The 21509-nt window shown below is 41.5% G+C and overlaps 1 protein-coding gene across 8 annotated transcripts in view; it reads right to left on the bottom strand.

Annotated features, from left to right (window-relative positions):
- Window positions 1–21509, bottom strand: part of NTRK3 (neurotrophic receptor tyrosine kinase 3) — a 932433-nt gene that overhangs the window by 691301 nt on the left and 219623 nt on the right. The window contains exon 1 of one of the 8 annotated variants that reach the window (XM_029575290.1): window positions 4575–5122. The exons of 6 other annotated variants lie outside the window; for them this stretch is intronic. Coding sequence is in view for 1 of the 2 variants with exons in the window: in XM_029575289.1 (XP_029431149.1) it covers window positions 3365–3435 (71 nt within the window). In the remaining variant the exon portion in view is untranslated. Of the gene's footprint in view, window positions 1–3364; window positions 3842–4574; window positions 5123–21509 lie in introns of those variants that run through there. One more of the 8 variants, XM_029575289.1, reaches the window with a different exon arrangement.

The following is a 21509-nucleotide window of genomic DNA, read 5'->3' as shown; positions in this document are numbered from 1 at the left end:
TTGAAAAACCTGATACAAGGGATAACAGTGGTAAGGCTTCTTGGCAATATTGACTATAAAGAGGTCAAATTTGACACAATTGGAGGGAAAACATTTTTTTTTTTTAAAGTACTACCCTAATATGTAAGTTTAGAAAAGGAAATTATGATAAAATGAGGAAGTTAGAAAGAAATTCAAAGGAGCAGTTACAAGGGACAATGGTTTACATGATTTAAAAACAGCATCCTGGAAGCATAGAGAAAATGTATTGCACACCTTAAAAAAATGTCAAAGGTAGACCAAACCTCTGCCAATATGATTAAAAGGTGACGTGAAAGAGGATATCAAAGCCTAAAAGGTATCTTTTAAAAAATAGAAGGTAGATCCAAATGAGGAGAATAAGAAGGAGCACAAACACTGGCAAGCTAAATATAAAGCATTACTAAGGCTTGCCAAGAGAGAATTTGAAAAGAAGCTTACCAAAGAGAGAAAATTGTTTTCAAGTACATTAGAAGCAAAAAGCCTGCAAAAGAATCAGTTGAAGCACTCGATGACCAGAGAATAAAAGGGATGCTCAGAGAGAACAAGGAAACAGCAGAAAAACTATTCCACAGAAGCTCCTAAGTTTAGAGCCCTAAGATAGGTATCTACAAGGGTCATTTACTAAGTCGCTTTAGGGCTTTAATGAAAGATAAAAGCCTTAATGTGCAGATAATGTGCAGCATTTCAAAAGCCGCACATTATCTCCCTCCCTAGAAATCCTGGCACAACGTGCATGCAAATCAGCTCATTATTACTTAAATTTATGGAAATCAAAAAACGCATTTTGCCTCTTAATTTGCAAGCTGCATTATATGATGTAAAGTTAGCTCAATCTTATAATCCGGCCAATACAAGATAGATAGAATAGAATATGCTAGCGGATTCTGTCCATGTCTATGAAATTGCACTCTGGCGGTGTCCACAAGGTGGCAGTATCCTATTACTTTAATAGCAGATTCTGGCATCTTGTGGCCAAGGCCACTACTGTAGTCTTTCATATTTCCTGGAGAAACACAAGTATGTTATCACAATTTCTAAATCCATTTGCTAGCAATACTAGGCACACATTTTGAGTGAAGGAGACCCACGCGTGTGCCTGCAACAATTCAGCTGCAATAGAACCACAAGCAGCCGTTCAGAGGCCTAGAGACCGTGTCAACCAGCGGCTGAAACCATGGAGCCAGAGATGCGAGTGACTTCTTGTGCAACTGCATCCGATGGCTTCACACTCGCTGCGAGCATGATGATAAGACAGAAAGCCACAAATGAGGCATGGGAAGGCAACCAGAGGCCGAGGTGGCAGAGGAAACTGGTTGTCCGTGTGATCATTGAAAGGGAGAAAGGGAAGGGGGAGGGGGCCGGGTTGAGAGAGGCTAAAGGGTAAGCCAAGAGGAGGGCATGGGTTGAGAGGTGATGGGGGTGGAAGAGGAAGGATGGTATTCAGAGAAAGCTGAGAGGCTAACTTTGGGAGTTAGGAGCCTAAGTTGATTCTTCTAAAAGTGTTCTAGGGCAGGGTCCCTAAATTTATGATCCTACAATTAGGGGCCTAAAAGTGGGAGGCTACAAGAGCAGAGTTAGGGTGAGGAGATAGGTGCTTAGCACTGATAATCAGCAATAGGCACCTAACATAAGGATCCTAAATAGGCAAATGAATGTCAGTCTTAAATGTAAGGCCAAGGCTGGCCAAAATCGGCAGCCTGCACGCCCCGAGCTGCGCAGCCTGCCTCTGTTGCCTCCGAGGCCGCTCCGAAATCGGAGCGGCCTCGGAGGGAACTTTCCTTCCACCACCCCGCACCTTCCCCTCCCTTCCCCTATCTAACCCCCCCTACCTTTGTTGAACAAGTTACGCCTGCTCGAGGCAGGCGTAACTTTGTGCGCGCAGGGCCGGCTGCCGCGCGCCATGTTCCGGTCCGGGGGCTGATCCGGAGGCTACGGCCACGCCCCCGGAACGCCCTGGATGACGCGCCGGCCGCGTCATGCCCCCCAACACGCCCCCCCCCCCCCAGGAAAGCCCCGAGACTTACACGCGTCCTGGGGCTTTGCGTGCGCCGGAAGCCTATGCAAGATAGGCTCGGCATGCGAAGGGGGGGTTTGAGGTAGGTTTTCGGGGGTTACGTACGCATGTAACCCTCTGAAAATCTACCCCTGCATTATTTTATGTTGTGTTTTATCATTTTCTGATTTTGGTTTCATTTTTCCCTCCTCACTTGGGAAAGCCTCAAATCTTCCTCCATCACACTCAACCATGCACACCTGGAAAGTGTAATTTAATTAATAGCAGAGGCACCAAAATATGAAAACTAAATCTTACAGGGGGATAAAATATATTTTCAAGCCTCAGAAACTATTTCCATACGAACCCAGTTCCCTGCTCGACTTATTTTTTTATTAGTTTCATCATTTTTTTTTCTCTGTCTCCCAATTACGATGGATGGACTGGTTTTACAGTTGGTGGCAGCTCGCTATCATTGCAATTAGTTGAAAATCAGACACAGCAGCTTTGGCGGCGAGCCAGATGAGCTGACCACGCAGCTGCTGGACCACAGGTGGCCTAGTAGCGTATCCTGTAAGACCATGAACTGGAGCGTGTTTTTTTTTGTTTTTTTTTAGGATAAGCTTTCCTACTACAACGACCATATATTAAAACATTTTATGGCAGAGAGCACCTACGCTTTGACTTTCCAAGTGTAGCAGAGATTTTCGGTCCAATGGGAGCCCACGTGTACCTGTCAGGCATTCTCCCCATGAAAAAAGCCCGATACTTGATGCTCCAGTACAAAATGCAATGGAATTCAGCTTCCTAGTCTTCATTTCCTTTCATGCAACCGTTCATTAAGCACGTGATTTCTCAATCACACATTTCCATCTGTGTTGCTTTAAGGTGAAAGTTTCTGTAAAACAGCATTCGCTCAGATCTGCAATCTACCTACGCAGGAATCAATCTGCAGAACCACTGACCGGTTAAAAAAAAAAAACGTGGAAGAGAAAAGCAACACCGAAGAGGTTCACGTGCAAATAGGAGCAGAGTTTGGTGTTTTCAGTCCAGAAGATGAATTATAGAACAAATCCGCAAAGCATTTGGAAAGAGCCCTCTTTAAAAATAATAATAATAAGCTGAAATGGAAATATTTTACTCAAGATTTCAAAAGTTAGGATTACAAATGAAAACCCGAAATAGTTCTGCCGTATTGCTAAATTCTACATATCCGACATCTGACTTTCTCGCTGACTATCCTCATATTATCCTCTGCATATTACACAAAACAGGGCAGGAGTCTGACAGACTAGTTAACACCTTAAAGAAGATATGCACCAAGGACACGGCCCAAGAGGTTTTGCTTACCTAAGCAGCTCCAAAACCTGAAGCCTTCGCTGCTGATCCACTTCCCGGCCCTCTGCCTTCACAGCTGTCATCAGACCTCCGCCTCCGCTGCTGACCTCCACCAGTGGACTGCTGCCTTCTCTTCCGTTTGTCCACCACGCCAGACTGAACCTCACCTCTCCTCTCGCACTAGTAATATTCCTTCCCTCGGTTGCCCTGTACGTGGGCTTCCTGGGGAGGGGGAGGGGGCAAGGCCCCCGTGGGGACTACGTGCATGAGGTGCACAAGGAGAGCTTGGTGCTGTTATCTTACTATTGGCACCATGTAAGGGCCACCCTGCTGCTTTGAGATGAAAAGAAGGTTTTCTGAGGAGCTGAGGGTGATGAGACCTTCAGGGGGGGGAGAGAGGGATATTTGGGTAGCAGGGGAGAAATTGGCTGTGGGAGTTGCAGGGAGAGAGAGAGGCTGCAGGAGAACGAAGATGGAGGCATGGCAGGGCGGTGGCATCCTACAGAGGCCGCAGAGATGGAAGCCCACGTAGGTGCTTTTTTTTTTTTTTTAAATCCAGAATTAAAGTCCTTCACGCCAGGCTCCACTACCCTATCCCACGCAGAAGTAAAGACATCCCATCCCCCCCCCCCCCCCCCCCATCCATAGTGCAAAGCTCCCGCAGCTCCCTGTGCCCCCCTCCCATCCTCTGAAGCCCGCTACAGGCCCCTCTGCTAAAAGCCTTTAGTGCGAACGCTAAGAGGCAGTGGAATTTAATAAGAAACTCCTTATGGTAATTATCTCGGCTGAAAAGTTCTTGTCTGTCGGGCAATCCAAGAACTGTGCATTTTGGCTATAGCCGGAGTCACGTTGGTGAAACCCGGATGAGATATGTTTGATTTGGGCTTTTTTTTTTTTTTTTTTCACTTTTCAGTTTGATTTCTTTAATGAAAGCACGGATGCAGGATTACGGAGACAAAGCAACAAATAATTCCGTTGGCGTGATTGCACACTTGGCACCGTAGGCCTCCTCCCCCAGCAGCACTGCCATACAATCCCACGTCTAATAGAGCAGGCGGTAGTCAGTCACTGCTTCTGCTTCGCACTGATGCCAAGACGCGCGCGCAATACAGCCCTCTCCCACAGACCCCAAACAAATTGATTTCACAAAATAAAAAGGCTTCCAGGGCTCAGCACGCCAGAAAAAAAAAAAAAAAAAAAAAAAAAAAAAAACAAACCTGACCTCAAATTACAAATTACATGACTCGCAGCTAGTTGATAGGTGTTCTAAGTTTCAGCATAGGATAAAAATAAGAGCCTATTGTTCGTCTTTACGTCCCGTGCCCGGAAACGGAGAATGTTCTGCCGCCATTACTGCCCCACCGCTATGGGTCTCATGATTTACATCTCTCTGCTTCCAATATCTTGTGGAGTTTGAGGGAGTTCCCCTCTTTCTTATCTGTTTTCCCCCCAAAAGAGGGTAAAGTGGTACAATCTAGTACCCTGTGCCTTTTTGGTTACTAGTAATTTGAGGTCAGGTTTGTTTTGGGGTTGTTTTTTTTAAATCGTTATCCCAGTGCCTATTAATTGAGTCAGTGCTAGCGTTTTTTTGCTGCCCTGTCTGAACAGTTACTGTGCTGCCCCTCCCATCCTCATTCTTTTTTTTTTTTTAAACACAGATTTTTTGTTTTTCCAATAACCAACACGCAGTACAAACTGAGATGTGAGCTGTACCTCATTTTAACTTTTTGGGAACATTTTGGTTGGGAGTTATATTTATTAGGGTATGTGGGAAATTTTGCTTGGCTGGGGTGAGTATAATTTTCTTTTGGAGGTATATGGTTTTTGTTTTTTGGGATTTTTTTTTGTATTTGTGTTGATATGTGTTTATTTTGAAGATATTTGTAATATTGTTTGAAATCTATAATTATTTTGTATGCAATTTTTATGATTAAACATAAAAGAATGTAGTTTTGTCTTGGAGACATATTTTTGTATGTGATTTAAGCTTTTTAAAAAAAGAAATTTAGTTTACATTTTCCCTTTTTCTAAAAACTCATACTCTGTCCCGGGCCACCTTCCACATCAGAAAAGATCTGTTCCCTCTGGCGATCCAAACATTTAAAACTGACCCCACCCCACCCCACCCCAACTATGTAACCCCATCTGCAAGTGTAAAATGCCTAAATTGGGCAGGAGTGAGCCCCAGGTGCTCCTGCCCCATCTACTGGTATGTAAAAATGACGCTAACTGGCCCTGTAGCCGGCACCATTTTGTTGTACAGAAATACTGCTGAAAACCCTGGAAACAAAAGATACTTGAACTCATATGGTGTTATGCCTAGTGTGACTCATGTTGGATGTGGGTTTGGCCCTCAGAAATCCTTGAGTAATCTGAGCTACAATACAGCAAGCTTCCAAAACAAAACAGTACTAACTGGCAGCAATCAAACTGCAACAACCCAATTTTGAGAACCGCAACACTGCACATTTAACATCAGGCCCTAAAACACCAATGTGTCTCCTGGTAGAAAAACAGAACAAGCCAGGCTACTACAGATCCTTACACAGAAACTACACGCTAGGAGAATACCCCACTTCAGTCACACACACAGAACACAGGCACCACCAACACCAAATACGTAATAAAAAGACTATAAAATATAAATAGAAACAAGTAGACAGAAACTGAACTGGAAACCGCAAGAAGCCAGACTCTGTATGTAATGCAGCAATGGAGAAACAAAGCTCACCAATCCTCATAAATCATCAAATCAATAAAATCAATAAATATAAATCAATCATAATAGTAAAACCATACTAATAAAAAGATTATTTCCAAATAACTGATAAACAGAATAACATCCGCCATAAATTTCATTAACCTTCATATGCATGTGCCGGAACAATATCAAAAGATATCTAGCAAGACTATTCACAACACTCACAGGTCTTCTGGAATCTCTTCCGTTTTAAAGATGCCGTGGGTCATATTTAATCATGTCTTGCTTAGATTAGTCCACTTCTTTTTTGAAATTTTTTGCTATTGCACATAAAACTCTACTCTGTTTTTCTTAATTCTTTGTGCTACATTTAAAACTCATTAATGTCATGAGCATAAGAGGTATACTTCCCTCTCCAATCAATATTGTGCAGCATTCACTTAAAAAAGAGCAGCGATTTAACTAGCCCGACATAGAGCCATCCATGTTTCGCTGGTTGCTGCTCCAGAGGCGAACGGCTAGAGGCCGTTGTCTATTCAAGTCTCTTGACAATTATCTGCTGTGTCTGCGGAAACGGACTATGAAATATGTGGTTTTACACGCAGGACCAAGATTTGAGCTTTTTCAAGAATATTCTTGTCAGTTTAACTTTGTGGTTTATTTGATTGTGTGCCCTTGCAATTTATGGTATATGGGCAAGACCAAAAGGAAGTTAAAGACCAGACATATTGAACATAGAAGCTGGCTAAATACAGCATGGTTGAATGCCCCTATAAGTTCCTAATTGCCTGGAAAAACATCATGTTTTTGAGGAGTTAAAGTGGACTGTTCTAGATTATATACATGCAGATCCAAAGTAAACACAGCTCCTTTCTTTGTTTAGTTCTTCTCTCCAAGTATGACTTGGATATGGTCTCTTTGATTTTACTGTATTTGTTATGTTTTATGTTTTTAATTTATCTTATTCTTTTTTGTGTCTTTGACAACTTTTTATGAATGTACCATTGTAACCCGCCCCGAACTTTGGTGGGCGCCGGCTATAAATTCTTTTTAAATAAATAAATAAACTTGGCAGGGAAGGGATCAGGCGAAGATTCTTAATCAAAGGGAACAACTTTGGATTTTTCATCTCAATACGCCTCACCCAGGAGGGCTCAATTCAGAAATAGAACGGCATTGGTTTCAACAATGTTTTTTCTTCCTAGAAGCATACAGAAAGTTGTCTGCATTTTGAACCACATGGGTCATGTGATCATTTTAATGTCACCGGTAACATGCTATGGTGACGTAAAAAAAAAGTGCATAGAGAAACAATCGCTTGGAGGGAACGTCGTCAGTCATTAAACGAGGCTGTCAGCAGACTTTATAGATGTGCGCATTGATCACTCAAAGAAGTTATTTCATAAAGAAAATAATAGTGATGATATTGTATAAAACATTGGTGTGCTCCCATAGAAATATATTTGTGTCTTGATTTAATTTGCAGTGGATATTGAAAAAGAGTAGTACTCTCTAGCCAGACGCCCCTGAAGCAGCAATCCGTGAAACATGGCACGCTGTCAGTCTTGTTACATCTCTGCTCTTTTTTAAGTGAAAGCTGCATGATTTTGAATGGAGAGGGACATATACCTCTTATACTCATGACATCAATGAGTTTTAAATGTGACACAAAGAATTAAGAAATAGCAAAAAAATGTCAAGAACAAGAAGTGAAGTGGACTAATCTATGCAAGATATGATTAAATATGACCCATGGAATCTTTAAAACGGAAGAGATTCCAAAAGGCCTGTGAGTGTTGTGAATAGTCTTGCTAGATATCTTTTGATACTGTTCCGGCACACGCATATGAAGGTTAATGCAATTTATGGTGTTTTCAAAGAAATATAATATAATGTGAATTCTTTTTGTGACATTTTGAATATGTGCATTCTCTCTGACTGTTTTGGGGTAATTTGGGGATAAGGTATGCCAGGGGTACAACATATTGGCTACTGCTACACAGCTGGTTAGGCTCCTCCCTCATTCAGCAGGTTAGGTTGGCAAATAGAAGAGAGGGACCAACCTAGGCATTTCTTTTTGTTAGGAAAGCCCAATTAGGGCCAAAAGAAGCCATTTTTTAAAATGGCACAAACACAAAAGTACCTAAAAATAGCTGAATAAGCTATTCAGAATTTTACAAACATGACAGATCTAAAGTTATCCATCTTCGTGTGGCTGTACAACTGTAGCCTTAACCGACTATAGTCACAAAAATATAGTCAATATTGATGGGTAAGAAGGAATGGCTTATTTTAAAAAAAGCCCGAATCCTTGTCCCCACTCAAGTTGGGAAAAAAACGTGACCTGCTTGGGCATGCCGTCCCCCCACCCACACACCTACACTCTCTCACCGAAACCCCATCCAGGTATTAATTAAAAATAAAAGTTGTAGTTTTACCCCTCCCTTGCCCCCTCCCCGGTTAAGACTCCTTTCAAAAGAAGGTCCCCATCCTCTCTCTCCTTGCTCCCCCCCCCCCCCCCCCCAGTACATAGCAGCACTCCTCCTCAGCATGGGATCCCGGCAGCTTCCTGTTCTGCATGAGAATTCGGACTCTCTCCCCTCCATGGAATCCCCAGGGAGTGGAAGGCCTGACCCAGAAATTAAATCTTGACCCCTCCACATGGCAGTGAACTGAGTCAACAGGCTACCAATCAGATCCTGTTTTATAATTCTATTCACCTTTGGTCCCTCAGAAGGTCATTTTAACAATCAACCATGACCATGAACCACATTTGAATTTGGTTTTGCCATAACCACAAAACAGTAGCATGGCATCAAGTTTATTCTTTGCTATTTTAATATTCTTTTTTTTAATAACTGCACTATAAGGGTAATTTTCAGTAGGGATATGCAGGAGGAAAAAGATTGCTTCATTTCAAAATTAATTTTGTGGGGACCCCAATTAATTTCTTAAGCTTGAAAATGGAAAAGAAATTCACAGTTTATTTCCATTCATTTTTCATTTGCCATTAGTCAATGGGGAAAGCAATATAGTCTATATTGGACTCCAAAATTAGGGTTTTCTAATCTATTGTCATAAAACTTGTGGAAAGAAATCAACAGAAGGGGGAAAGAATTCCAAGGTACATAGAAAGACTGTGGATACTGGATAAGTAGCACCAAAAGTGGCATGAATAGCCTAAGGCTCCATAAAGGGAGAAAAGGGTACTAGGATTGGCAGGAGTTCTCCAAATCATTGTGAGAGGAGCCCCAAAGTAGTAAAAGTGGGAAGAATACGCCAAGACTCCAAAACAGGGCATCAGCAACTTAATGACATCTCAAGTGGCAAACTGATATCAAAACTGGCATCAGCTTCATAAGGCAGCATGAAGGGGGAATGAAGCAGAAAAGATAGCAGAAAAAACCCCAAGGCAGGCATTGATAAAAGGGCCAAGCAGCACAAAAAGTGGCTTCAAAGCAACATGAGAGCTGCAAAGCAGCCCTCCAGACTGGCAAGAGCAACTCCAGCTATAAGGTCTGGGGTAAGACAGCAAGGAACAGTTGCAAAGAGAACTGCAGGGTTTAAAGTCTGGGCCTAGAAGCAAGGCTGAGAGGTGCAGGGTGGAATTTCAATTTTCTTGTGAAATGAGATTTCCAAATGAGATTGATATCACATTTAGACATGGGAATAGTTTCATAATGATAGGAAGTTTATACTAAATTGTAAGGATTGCTTGTACAGAAAATATTTCCCATATTCTGTACTTGAACTCTGGCTGTTGCATTTTCTGATTCTGTGGTGTTGCATGAGTTCCCTTTTACTACTTTAACCTTTTATGACAGTTAGTACAGGAAATGGTTTCTCTTGGGCATCTTTTCTCTTGTGCCAATATTTCTTCCTTTGAATGAGGGCTTTTTTTTAACAAACCAGTGTAATCAACTATCAAACAGGATGGGAGAACCAAGCTGAGAGTGTAGAAGGGCTATATGCCCACTGACTGTGCCACACTAATATGTGTATGCAGAGAACAAAGAGACAATGATGCACAGAGTATCACATCGTGTGCACTAGTTATGAAATTGCTGACAGGCTCTACAACACGAACACAGCCTGGTATGCTTCAGTTTCTACCCTGCTTTTAGTGTTCACTTTGTGCCCGCTGCCCACTGCCAAGGTACAGAGACAAAATCAGTAGCAGCTCTCCAGTATGCTTTCAGTCTCTAAAAAGGAAAAAAGAACAGCAAGCAACATAACTCTGCTTTGACACAGAGCTTACGACACAGAGCTAGCTGGCTGCTTTCCTCTAGTAACAGTCTAAAATGGGCAGCAGCCATAATGTGTGGAAAAAGTAATCTAGAAACTCAAGGAGAGCACAAACAGCATCCGCCTCCATAGACAATGTCTTCAAAAGGAATGAAAAGCAAATCTCTGACATGCATAGTCTCAAGATCAGCATCATTCTATCTGGGGTACGGCAATAGGTTGACTGGAAAAATGCTTTGCTGTGATTTGTCATCCCTGTTATTTCCTTGACATCATGTCCGACCTATCTATGTCTACTCGCCGGCTGTTCTATACTTTGTATGAATTCCTAACTGTACACATGTTGCTCTCCTATTGGTTTCTGTAAGGCCATTGACTTTAATGGCTTATAGAAATCATTCTATTCAAAATGAATGAAACGAATAGGATTTGTTTAATTCAGGGGCCCCTCTCAATTCATTTTGGGGATCCCTCAAAAGAAACAAATTGAACCCTGTTTCTTTATTTTTACCCATTTCTTTGAAACTAATACACATCCTTAATTTTCAACAGTGTGCATAAGTCAGCACATAAACATATAAGAGAGTGTACACAAATTTATGCCTGCATTTAAGAAACTCTGTAGCAGGATCCAAACAGTTTATAAACAACTGTGTAACTCTGCCCCAAACTTTTATTAATGCAGGGAGCAAAGCATATTTAAAAAATGTGTGCATATATTTTACACACAAAATAATTGCAACAATTGTGTGTAATTACCACAGTTTTTGTACAGATATTTTACAAACTATGCACATACCACACTTATTAAAATACATGTGCTCATAATTTTAAACGCCAGTTTGCAAACACCTCCACCAGTTTCACCCAGATCCCCACCAGTCTATCAAGGCCCTCGAGCACATCAGCCTGACACCCCACTAGTTAACCCAGACCTCCCACCCAAAAACTTCAAACAAAAGACAAGTGGAGGAGTAGCCTAGTGGTATAGCAGTGGGCTATGAACCAGGAGACCAGGGTTCGAGTCCAGACCAGGGTTTGAGTCCCACAGTTTCTCCTTGTGACCTTGGGCAAGTCACTCCATTGCCTCAGGTACAAACTTAGGGGGTTATTTTCTAACCCTATCGCACGCGAAAAGGGACTTTTCGCGTGCGATAGCTAGATCAGGGCCGCATCAGCACCGGAAGAGGAGGCATCAGGGCGGACACTGCAGAAACTACGCTGGCAGCAAAAAGGTAAGACCCCTTATCGCTGCCAGTAGCGTGCCCAATAGCACCATCTTTCACGATGGCGCTATTGGGTGCGAAAGCCGGCAGCGATAACACCGCGGTGGTGCGATCGCTGCCGGATTTCGCAGGCCCGCCCCCCATTACCGCGTGATTCACAAAACGTTGCGAAGTTAGATAATCCAGCCCTTAGATTGTAAGCCCTCTGGGGATAGGGAAATACCTACAGTACCTGAATAAAATCCACTTTGAAGTGCTGCAAAAAAGTGGAATATAAAATAAATAAGTGTGATTTAAATTCCTGATTCTTGATTAGCAGGTGTAAAAGTGTGAATCCACGTTCTGTAATGTATACACATATACCACTTACAGAAGTGTGAACTTCAGAAACCATCCCCCCCACCCAAAACATCACTAAACCATCCCTTCTTTTTGCGCTCAACAATTATATGCAACACTGCTAGTATGCGCATACTCCTGGCTTTTGCAGAAATACTACTTATACGCGTAACTTCCAATTTTACACACCGAAACCTTTTGAAAAATAACTCCATAAGGAAAGCTATGCATACCTTCATAAATTGTAGACTGAGTAATACAGCCCTTTAGTAAAGTACGTGTGCATTTCAACCCAAGAAATAAATTAGCCCTCAGCACCAGAGCAAATTATTACAGACTAAGGGATACATTTACCTTCTCTACAGCTGAAGTGACGGTGATATAGCCAGTTTAGATGTGTTGTGCGGTGTAATGGAGTTAACATGGATAATATCCCAATTGGTAGCCTTTACGGTGTGCAACACGAGACGCTCAGAATAGACATCATCAATCAAAAATGCCAACCTTGCTCATTACACAGCATCATTCAAAATGCAGAGTTCTGTGCACTGAATTATCAGGCACACAACAGTCCAAATACATCTAAATGAAATGAAGAAATCAATGGATTAGATATTTTATCCAGTTTCCAGTCTGGTTATTTTATTAGAGGAGCAAGGATCAATATGGCAATGCATACACAAAGGAGCAATTTTTGCTGTATGGGCATCTACAGCATTCGTTCTCTCTCATAGACTCTAGCCATTTTATTACGAAAAATAAAAAAAAAGTGAATTCCATTATTGGAGGCAGTCAGGTAAGTTTTCCATGTATTGAATGCCTTGTCAGTGCTGAACTAGAGTAATCAATACTTAAAGACCCACACAGGGCTCCAGTCTGTACTGAATAAGTATCAAACCCTTTCATCTGTTGAATCTAATCTTATTTGGGCTTAACCTGATTATGCCTTTGCATTTCATTTTTGAAAACGCAGGATTTTTAAAACTCTAGCTTTTACTATAGATGTCTACTTGTTAGCACTGAAAGCAATTATCGGGGTCTTCTTTATTAAGGGAGAAGGAAAGGATAGAAGAAGGATTAAGAGCGTGCCTTGGCTTTCAGTTAAGAAATGTTCCCCCTGGTCCACACTGCCCCAAATTTACTCCTTCTGTGGGGGTTTTCAAAGTAGAATGGGACAGGCGGGATCTTCAGTAGCTCCAGCCCTGCTGACTCCCGATTCCAGAATGGTATCAGCTATCCCTGAGATTGGCACCGATTTGTCTTACAGAACACCAGGCCCCTCGGAAACCCCTCCCAGCCTGCCAGATATTTCTGGGAGGGTGTTGGAAGGGCCCAGGAGGCTCCAGCTGGGCTTGATTCTGCCCAGCCAGATAGACCTGGGCCCTGCAGCTATATTCGGGAGGCAGGAGGGGAATTAGAGGGGTCAGAAATCCTGGAGAAACCCTGGGAATCAGTGATCCCAATAAAAAAAAACAAAAAATCTTTAGATATAATCGTGCAAGAAATGTTTTGTTCATTCCATTTGGAATGAACCAAAAATGGCCTTTTTCAGTTCTGATGTGCCATTTGTTTAAAATTAATGCCCATCCCTACTGAGTAACTCGGGGGTATTTTCAGCCATTGACCAAATTATGCAGCTAACTTTAACGGATATTCAGTAGCAAGGTGGCACCGTTGAATGCACCCAGCTATCTTAATGATAGCTGGAAAATGTTCTTTGTTTATTTAATTTATTTAAAAAGATTTATTTTTTATCAGGGTTAGCTGGCTAACTTATACAGCTAACTCAATTCCTCCCCAAAATACCCCTTCAGTATCCATTTTGCCAGATGAGTTATCCAGTTAAAATGTAGCCAGATAAGTGCCCAAAATATTCAAAAGTCAAATATTTTGTCAACTAAATGCCTTTGAAGATCGACACCTCAGTGCACCAGTGTTTGTTTGGATGTAGAAAGCATGTGGAAGTCAATTGTTAGTGCTGGAGGTACAACTGAAAATCTGTTATAGGGGGAGATGATTTGATTGAAAAGACAATATCTGTTTTTACAACAGTTCCTATTCATTATTTTGCTTTTCTATTGTTCCCCCGTTCAGAGGCCAAGACGAATTTGGATGAATAAAGCCTGTGTCTATTTTGATAACAGCAGTGAGACATTGCACATAATGTACTTCTGGGAAGTTAGCACTCTTACAGAGTGATTGATGTCCCTTCAACGTCTGCCTTTTACTTCATAATATACTTGAGTTATGAAATAACTCCATGAAAGAGCTCTGTTTAGGGAATCTTTTTTTGTTTGGAAACAATGAACGCATCAAGGACTTTGTGTGTATTCTACAGTACAAACGCAATGTTCTGTAGTTACTGATTACAGAAACTAATTACAGTAATCCAATTATATAGTATAGTAACCACTAATGCTACTTACTTCAATATTTTGCTAGTTGAGTAACTAAGTTGTGTAACTAATTGCATTTTTCATAAAATGAAACTTTTGTTTTAAATTACATTTCTACTATGCAGTCACACGAAATTTCACTAAATTTGCCATTTCAATAAATGAAATGAGCATGCTCTAACTGAAGTCAACGTGCAATAAGGGGTAAGAAGTGACAATGTCTTATCTAAGTATACTCTAAACCAGCCCTTTTCCTTAGGAACAATGATGAATGGCAAAGAGAAAAAAACCAGAGAAATCTTTAAGTCCTAGTAGACAAAACACCTTCATAAATGGAGGCAAGTTGAAGAAGGCTCACATGTATATGAAGGAATCCATATTCCACCGCTGTGCTAGTTAGCCAGTTATACATAACCGGCCAAGTAGTGGTGTATATTCAGTGGCACTCCCACAATGCTGAATAAACCCAGCTATCTTATAGTTAGCTGGTTAAGTCTAACTGGCCAACTTTTGGACAACCCTACAGCCAGACCAGAGCTAGCCACATAAGTTAACTGCTAAACTGAATATCAGAGTTAACCCATTAACTTATCTGGCCAACTCTGCTTCTCCTCAAAATGCCTCCTGCCCACCCCTAGAACGCCTCCATCTTACCCAACTATACCTAACCAAGTAACTAGTTACACAGCTAGAATTTAGCCAGATGAGGGTTGAATTTAGCCAGGTAAGCTATTTAGATGGATAACTATTATGTTATCCAACTAAATGGCATTTTGAATATGTACCTTGATACGACAAGTAATCCGTCTCGAGCCCTTTGCATACTTTAAGTTGACCTCATTTCCTCATGAACAGCATTGAACATCAAAGAGGACTATTACTGTCATAGAAATCACCACTCATTAAATATATATGAAGTATTATTCTCCTCTCCAGAAAGGGTAGGGGAACAAGTACTATTCTCCTCTCCAGAAAGGGTAGGGGGAACAAGGACTTGACCATCCAAGACCACACATACATATACATGAAAAAATGTAGGAGGGTCATGATATCCCATCACTTTTGATACCAAAAGCACCTTCCTTCCAATATATCCCGATGACCATGCAGTTGTTTGAACAGTGGCAGGGAGACTGGTATTTTTTTTCTGAGCTCCTATGCAGTTTCCTTTGGTAAAATGAGCAGTTGAACTCTTTCTTGATTCTTCGTTTGTCTTAGTGTTCATATTGCCAGGCTCACAACCATTCCTGCCACCGTTGTGGACAGTTAAAAATAAACGCTCAGCCATCACATGGCTTTCCCCATTGCCTTATTGACGATGGAGGTTCCAAAACTTGTACCATAATTTTTTTCCCATTTCCCCTTGACAGTGATACATTCCTAAGGTATTTTTCTGGTCATGATATTTCATGTTTTATTCTCTTCTAATATCAGTGCAAGAGTTGTGCTCTGCTATTATGCCGAACAGATAGCTATCCATTTGACCTTTACTTCAAGATTTAACATTTGATAGACTTAATCGCTAGTATGCTGCCGTTCACTCAAGCCCCCCAACATGTTAAAATGTTACCGTATGCCATTCTCTGCCTCTTGCTCTACTCTCCTCTGAGTACATTGTAAGACTCACTGCAACCATGGTACACTGCTTTTCATGGCAGTTTGATGCTGTCCTGGAGTAACATTTTTCTTTTCACTTTTCTCTCCTACAGAAAAGCAACCTTGTGCTCAGCATGGAAGAAGCAAGAAAGGAGCAGAAGTCCTCCACAACACCAAGAAGAAGGTGAACAAGTGAAATGCCCGAGCCCTCCTACTTCATTCCACATAGCTAGCAGAATGAAATATAATGGAACAGTTCCCTGTCCCCATTAAGTCTTACTGCAGTCGGGCCCTCTGGAGACCATTGTATGGGATATGGAATGGAAACCAGCTGATTCAGACTGTAGTTGCATCATAGCATTTCGACTCCCACCTTCTCCTCCTCCTGCCGCTACCCTTTCCTCCCAGTCTGCTACTGGTCCCAGGCAGGGTGGAAGGACCTCAGACGCATCAGCTAAGAATAATTCTTTATTTTCAAATTAACCCATTATGTCCCAGTTTTTTTCCCAAGAACCTATCCTCTAAATAGGACACCGGCGCCTAATGGGTTAACTGAAAAATTGTTTTGCCCACATTGTACACAAGACTCCTGTGTAGGTGAAATTTAACTCTCTGGTAATCAAAAGTAAATGAAAGAACCAGGAGAGGAAGAATGAGCAGTACTGCTAATTTAAATCAGTGTGTGCCTTACATATTTGTTGGAATTCTTGAAGCTTATTTGCTTTTCTTATTTACATTTTCTTCCGGGATACGTTCTTGCAGCCTGTTTCCTTGCTCATCAAATGAATCAGAAAATGCTCATAGCAGTTTCTCTCAACTGCATATTTCTTCGACTAATTTCTCTTTTTTTTTTTCTAGCCCTATTCTTTCCCCCTCATACAACATGCATTTTCCTCGGATCTATATTTCCTCATTAAAACTTTTATTTGCAGCTGCTTTGCTTAGAGCCAGAATAAATCACCAAACAAAAAACATGGCTTGGAGTGTGAGTGTTCCCCTAAGGATTGCGGGACATTCTTTGTTATTCCACCGGTTAAGACACTGCAGACCTCCGGTGCATGGAAGTGAATTATCTCTCATAAGCCTTGTTCAAAACTATGGCTGTACAAAAGTGGCATGCAGGGGGGTTTTTTTGTTGTTTTTAAAGTTTGACTAATGTTCAGGAATCTCTCAGCTTTTATAAATCTCTGTCTTCTAAAAATGACTTGTAGCCTGGGGACAAAACTATGTGTAAAACTCACTGAATAAGTTAATGGGGCATGGAGAATCCATTTCAAACCCACCATAGGCCATTTTCTTCAAACCAAAGCCTGAATAAGCTTAAAAAAATACAACCACACACACACAAAACAGAGCTATACACTGCGTATTGCCAATAAATAACCCCAAGCACAAGCAAATAGCGTATAATTTGCAAAGACATTACCATGCAGATGGGTTGTAAAATACTTCTTGTTTAAGAAAACTCCCACTTTTTAATACTTCAAACACACAAAAAAAACGGCTTTGAAGAAAGGGAAAATTTATGGATTGAAAAGCCGAGAAAAAATATAGAATAAAAAAAAAATGTACAAATATGCCAAAGGAGAGAAAAGAAAACAGGAGCACCTGCCTCTGCTCTGCCTCTAACCTAGGGGCCCTGCCAGCTCGTCCATCAGGCAAACTAGATGATCGTCTAGAGGGGGCGACACCGAGGGCTTCTACGCACGAGCGCACGGGACTCTGCTCCATGGCTCTGCCGGGCAGTGGCTAAACCTCAGGCAGCCAAGAAGCTGCAGGGAACAGGAGGGGAGAGGAAGAACCTGCAGCAGACAGAGCACTGCCGTGTAGCCTTTTAGGACGAGGCGGTTGACAAATAATGGAACTAAAGGGAACAGAGCAGAGCAAGAAAGAGCCATTATGCTCCCTAATCCAGCCCCCCTCCCCCCTCCTCCTGTTTCTGTTCACCCTTCCTTTCATGCAGAGAACAAGATGGGAGGGTATGAGGCTCCAGTGGACAGAGCAAAGCAAAGATCCCTACCCCAACCCCTCCCCTCCTGTGGTTTCCCGTTTCTGTTCCGTCTTGCAGGGAACAGGAGAGGAGGGGTTGAGGTCAAAAGTTGTCAAGAATTCAGCTTTATTTTTTTGCATATTTCCATTTATTGTTTATGGTCACTTACTCTGTATTTGGTGAGGGCTTTATTGTGTACTGTATGTGTGACCAACATGAGGTACTCCACTAATGTGTACTTTCTGTATACTCTAGCTTGCTCTGTTTTCCCAAAAGGAAAATAAATTTAGATTTTTAATCCACCTCATGTAGAAGGTGGCTTACAGCATTTTTAGAAATCGGTATAACAAGTTCCTTCCCCAAAGAGCTTTTAATCTAACTGGGTACCTGAGGCAACGGGAGATAAAACGACTTGCTCACCCAAGGAGTATCTAGCCTGATACTCCATTCTCCTGCTGCCTTTGTAGGGAAAACATTCTCCATGCTCCCTATGACTTCAGGGCTCACAGATGCTGCACCTTCTCCTGGCTTGAGAGTAGCAGCAATGGGGGTTCTCTAAATAACCATGTACTCTCTCCCGGTGGGCATGGAGTGGTTTCCCCGCATGCTCTCAACAACTGTAATAACCGCCAGAGGGAAAACCAAACACCACTACCATTGTAGCCATCCCAGAGACTATTGAATCTATCATGCTGAATGCCCAAGATCATCCGCTTGCCAGATTGTAATGACATTGTGGCACCGAGATGAACTTCTGCAGAATATATACCAGATTTGGCCCAGCTTTCACTGCTAAAGTTAATCATGAACCACCTCTGGAGACAAAAGACAGGGCCTCATTTTATCCTTCCTTTTTCCATATGAAACGCACCATAGAAAACATTTAGAAAGAAAAACAGAGAAACATTCTCGGCTGTGCAGATGCAGGTCTGCCACCATCTTGCCCTGCCCAGAATTCCCACTTTTCTTCGAAAAGTGGGAATTCTGGGCAGGCTACACAATTCTGTTTTCCCTTCTGCCTATTTTGATCTCTTTTAAGGGAAAAGCAGAGTATTGTTTGCCTCTATAACACTGCATTCTACCTTTACAGACCTTTGCAATAATGTGTCCCAAGTCATATGACCTTTGCAAAGCAAATCACAAATTTTATAGCTCTCTGCAAATGCCAACCACCAAATCATTACTGAAGATATTAAGAATGTGCAATAGTTAAGCAGCTGCTACAGTCCTTGACACCGCAAGCCAGCTCTTCTTCAAACTTTTGTAGCATTACATCCTACCCTGTAACTCCTGGTAGTGCTGCTCTTGAACTCTATAGCATTCTTCAGTGTCAGACATCGGTCCCATAGCCTTCTGCACCGACTTTCAGCCCTACAGCCTACTATGGTGTCACGCCTTGATCCTATAACCCTCTTCACTATTTGGCAACTGTGCATCCAAATCCCAATCCTCATGACCCCCAAATTTAATTACCCAGATTAACTTGGGTCTTAGACCAAATAAGTGTAAATACATCTTAAGCAGATTTATTGCGGTTATCTTGTAAAATGAGACCTGTGCATTAACAAGCAATCTTTAGAATCATTGGAAACCATCACAAAGAAATAATTGCTTTAATATGCAGATTGTAAATTAATATGTACCATCATTGAACTGCTATTATTGTGTAACCTGTTTTAAGCTAGACAAGTAAGTTGCCATGGTAGCAGATGGTGATCCACCATCCCTCATCCCAATGTTTAAGACCATGCCTCCTACATATTCACTAGGTTTATAGAAACATACGAACACAGAATATAGAAACCGAGATATATAATGGCAGAAAAAGACCATTTGGCCTATCTAGTCTGGCCAACCACAGAACTGTTCAGCTCTACAATCCCCACTATCTTGGAGATCCCCTGTGCTTGTCCCATGCTTTCTTGAATTCAGATATTGTCCTTGTCTCCACTATCTCCACTGGGAGGCTGTTCCATGCATTCACCACCCTTTCTGTAAAGAAATAATCCCTTAGATTACTCTCGAGTCTACCCTCTTTTCAACTTCCTCCCATGACTCCTCAGCCCAAATTCTTCTTTCTATTGAAAGAGGCCTACCTCCTACGCATTGATACCTCTGACATTTTTGCAAACGTACACTGGTGTCTTTTTTTTATTAGGATGTTATTGCAAGGATCAAGTCAATATTTAACAGTTTTACCCTGCTATTCACAGAAAGTTAATTTCTTCAGTTAGCAATGAAATATTTTCTCTCATTCTCATTTGTTTATTAAGATTTACTTTTAACAAAAATCAATGGACAGAAACCCTGTCTAAGTAAGCTGGAGTTGCCCAAGGCTCTGGAAAACACACCTTATAGTATATGTGCAAAGAATGTTAAATGATTTCTAGAATAATCCCTGAAAATCAATGGAATCCTGTGTCATGCCATCTAATATCCTGCCTTTCTTTAAAAAACATAAACGCCCTAAAACTGGTAGAAAATATACTCAATAACAAAAAAAAAAAACTTGTTCACTCCTGCTTGTTTATAGTTACTTGCTGTCTGTATGAAGCATACTCGTAAACCACGTTCGGATCCAATGGAAAAAGAATGATTCCTCACGCATACACTAATTTCCTAAGGGAACAGTTATCTACTGTATAACCTGTTTAATGGCTGTGTTAGAAGAACAATCTTCAATTTGTTTAGCTTTGTTTTCTGTGAAAATTAAACTCATTTCTCTGCAAATAAACAGCCAAAAAAAAAGGTCCACCAAACAAAAACAAAAAAAAAATACGATTCCTAATAAACCCAGAAAATATGATAGAAATTCATAAGTCACATAACAACATTACTTGTGTGGCTGATCATAGATCTAAATGCCTGTCTAAATTACTTGCCTTGAAAAATACAAAAAGAGTTGTTAACTGGAGAATCATTTCCAACTAGCTCTGAGGTCAACATAATAAATGACTTTATGAAACAGGCTGATTAGCTTCTGCACCTGATGGCTCTTAATCCTCATTAGATTCATCCTTACCCACAAACAGAGACAGCCAAGAGCTCGACTCCAACTCAATTACCCATGGTCATTGTGGGGGAATTAAAGACAGGCCTGCTTTTTTCTCTTGCATCGAAAAGCAGGATGAAAGCCGGCCTCTTGCTTTAGTTGCAGTATTACGCACTGCCACCTGGATAGACCCAAGTTCAGGTCTTCTGATTCATAGGCTGGCCAGGGATGAAGGTGCTGAAGGGGGGCTGGGGGGTGGGGGAGAGTGTGTGTGCAAGAATAAAGTAATTGCTTAGTGGTGACTGGATGTAGGATGCATGATTTTAGCCTTCCTGAAGGAGCCTTGTTACATGCCCCCCACCCCTCCCAGCCGAGGAGTGTCACTGCAATGACTAAAATAAGTTGAAAGGGGATAGTGAGTAGGGAAACAAAATCGCCACGCAGTTGCAAATGAAGAATGCTCATGGCGTCAGATTCCAGCTCTGGTTCCAGTTGGGCTGGAAGCTCATAGGAGAAGGAGGAAACTGCTAGATCAACAAAAAAAAAATAATGGAAAAGGATAAAAGCAGGACAACTCTCTCTTTGAAAACTGGAACAATGTCTGCAGTTAAAAGTATCTACAAATTTTGTCTCAAGACATATAGTCTGAAAATAACCCCCGAAAAGTTCTTT

This window comes from Rhinatrema bivittatum, chromosome 13, assembly GCF_901001135.1.
Source record: "Rhinatrema bivittatum chromosome 13, aRhiBiv1.1, whole genome shotgun sequence".
NCBI lineage: Eukaryota > Metazoa > Chordata > Amphibia > Gymnophiona > Rhinatrematidae > Rhinatrema > Rhinatrema bivittatum.
Note: the sequence above shows the minus strand (reverse complement) of the source record. Positions and strands in the feature narration are given on the sequence as shown.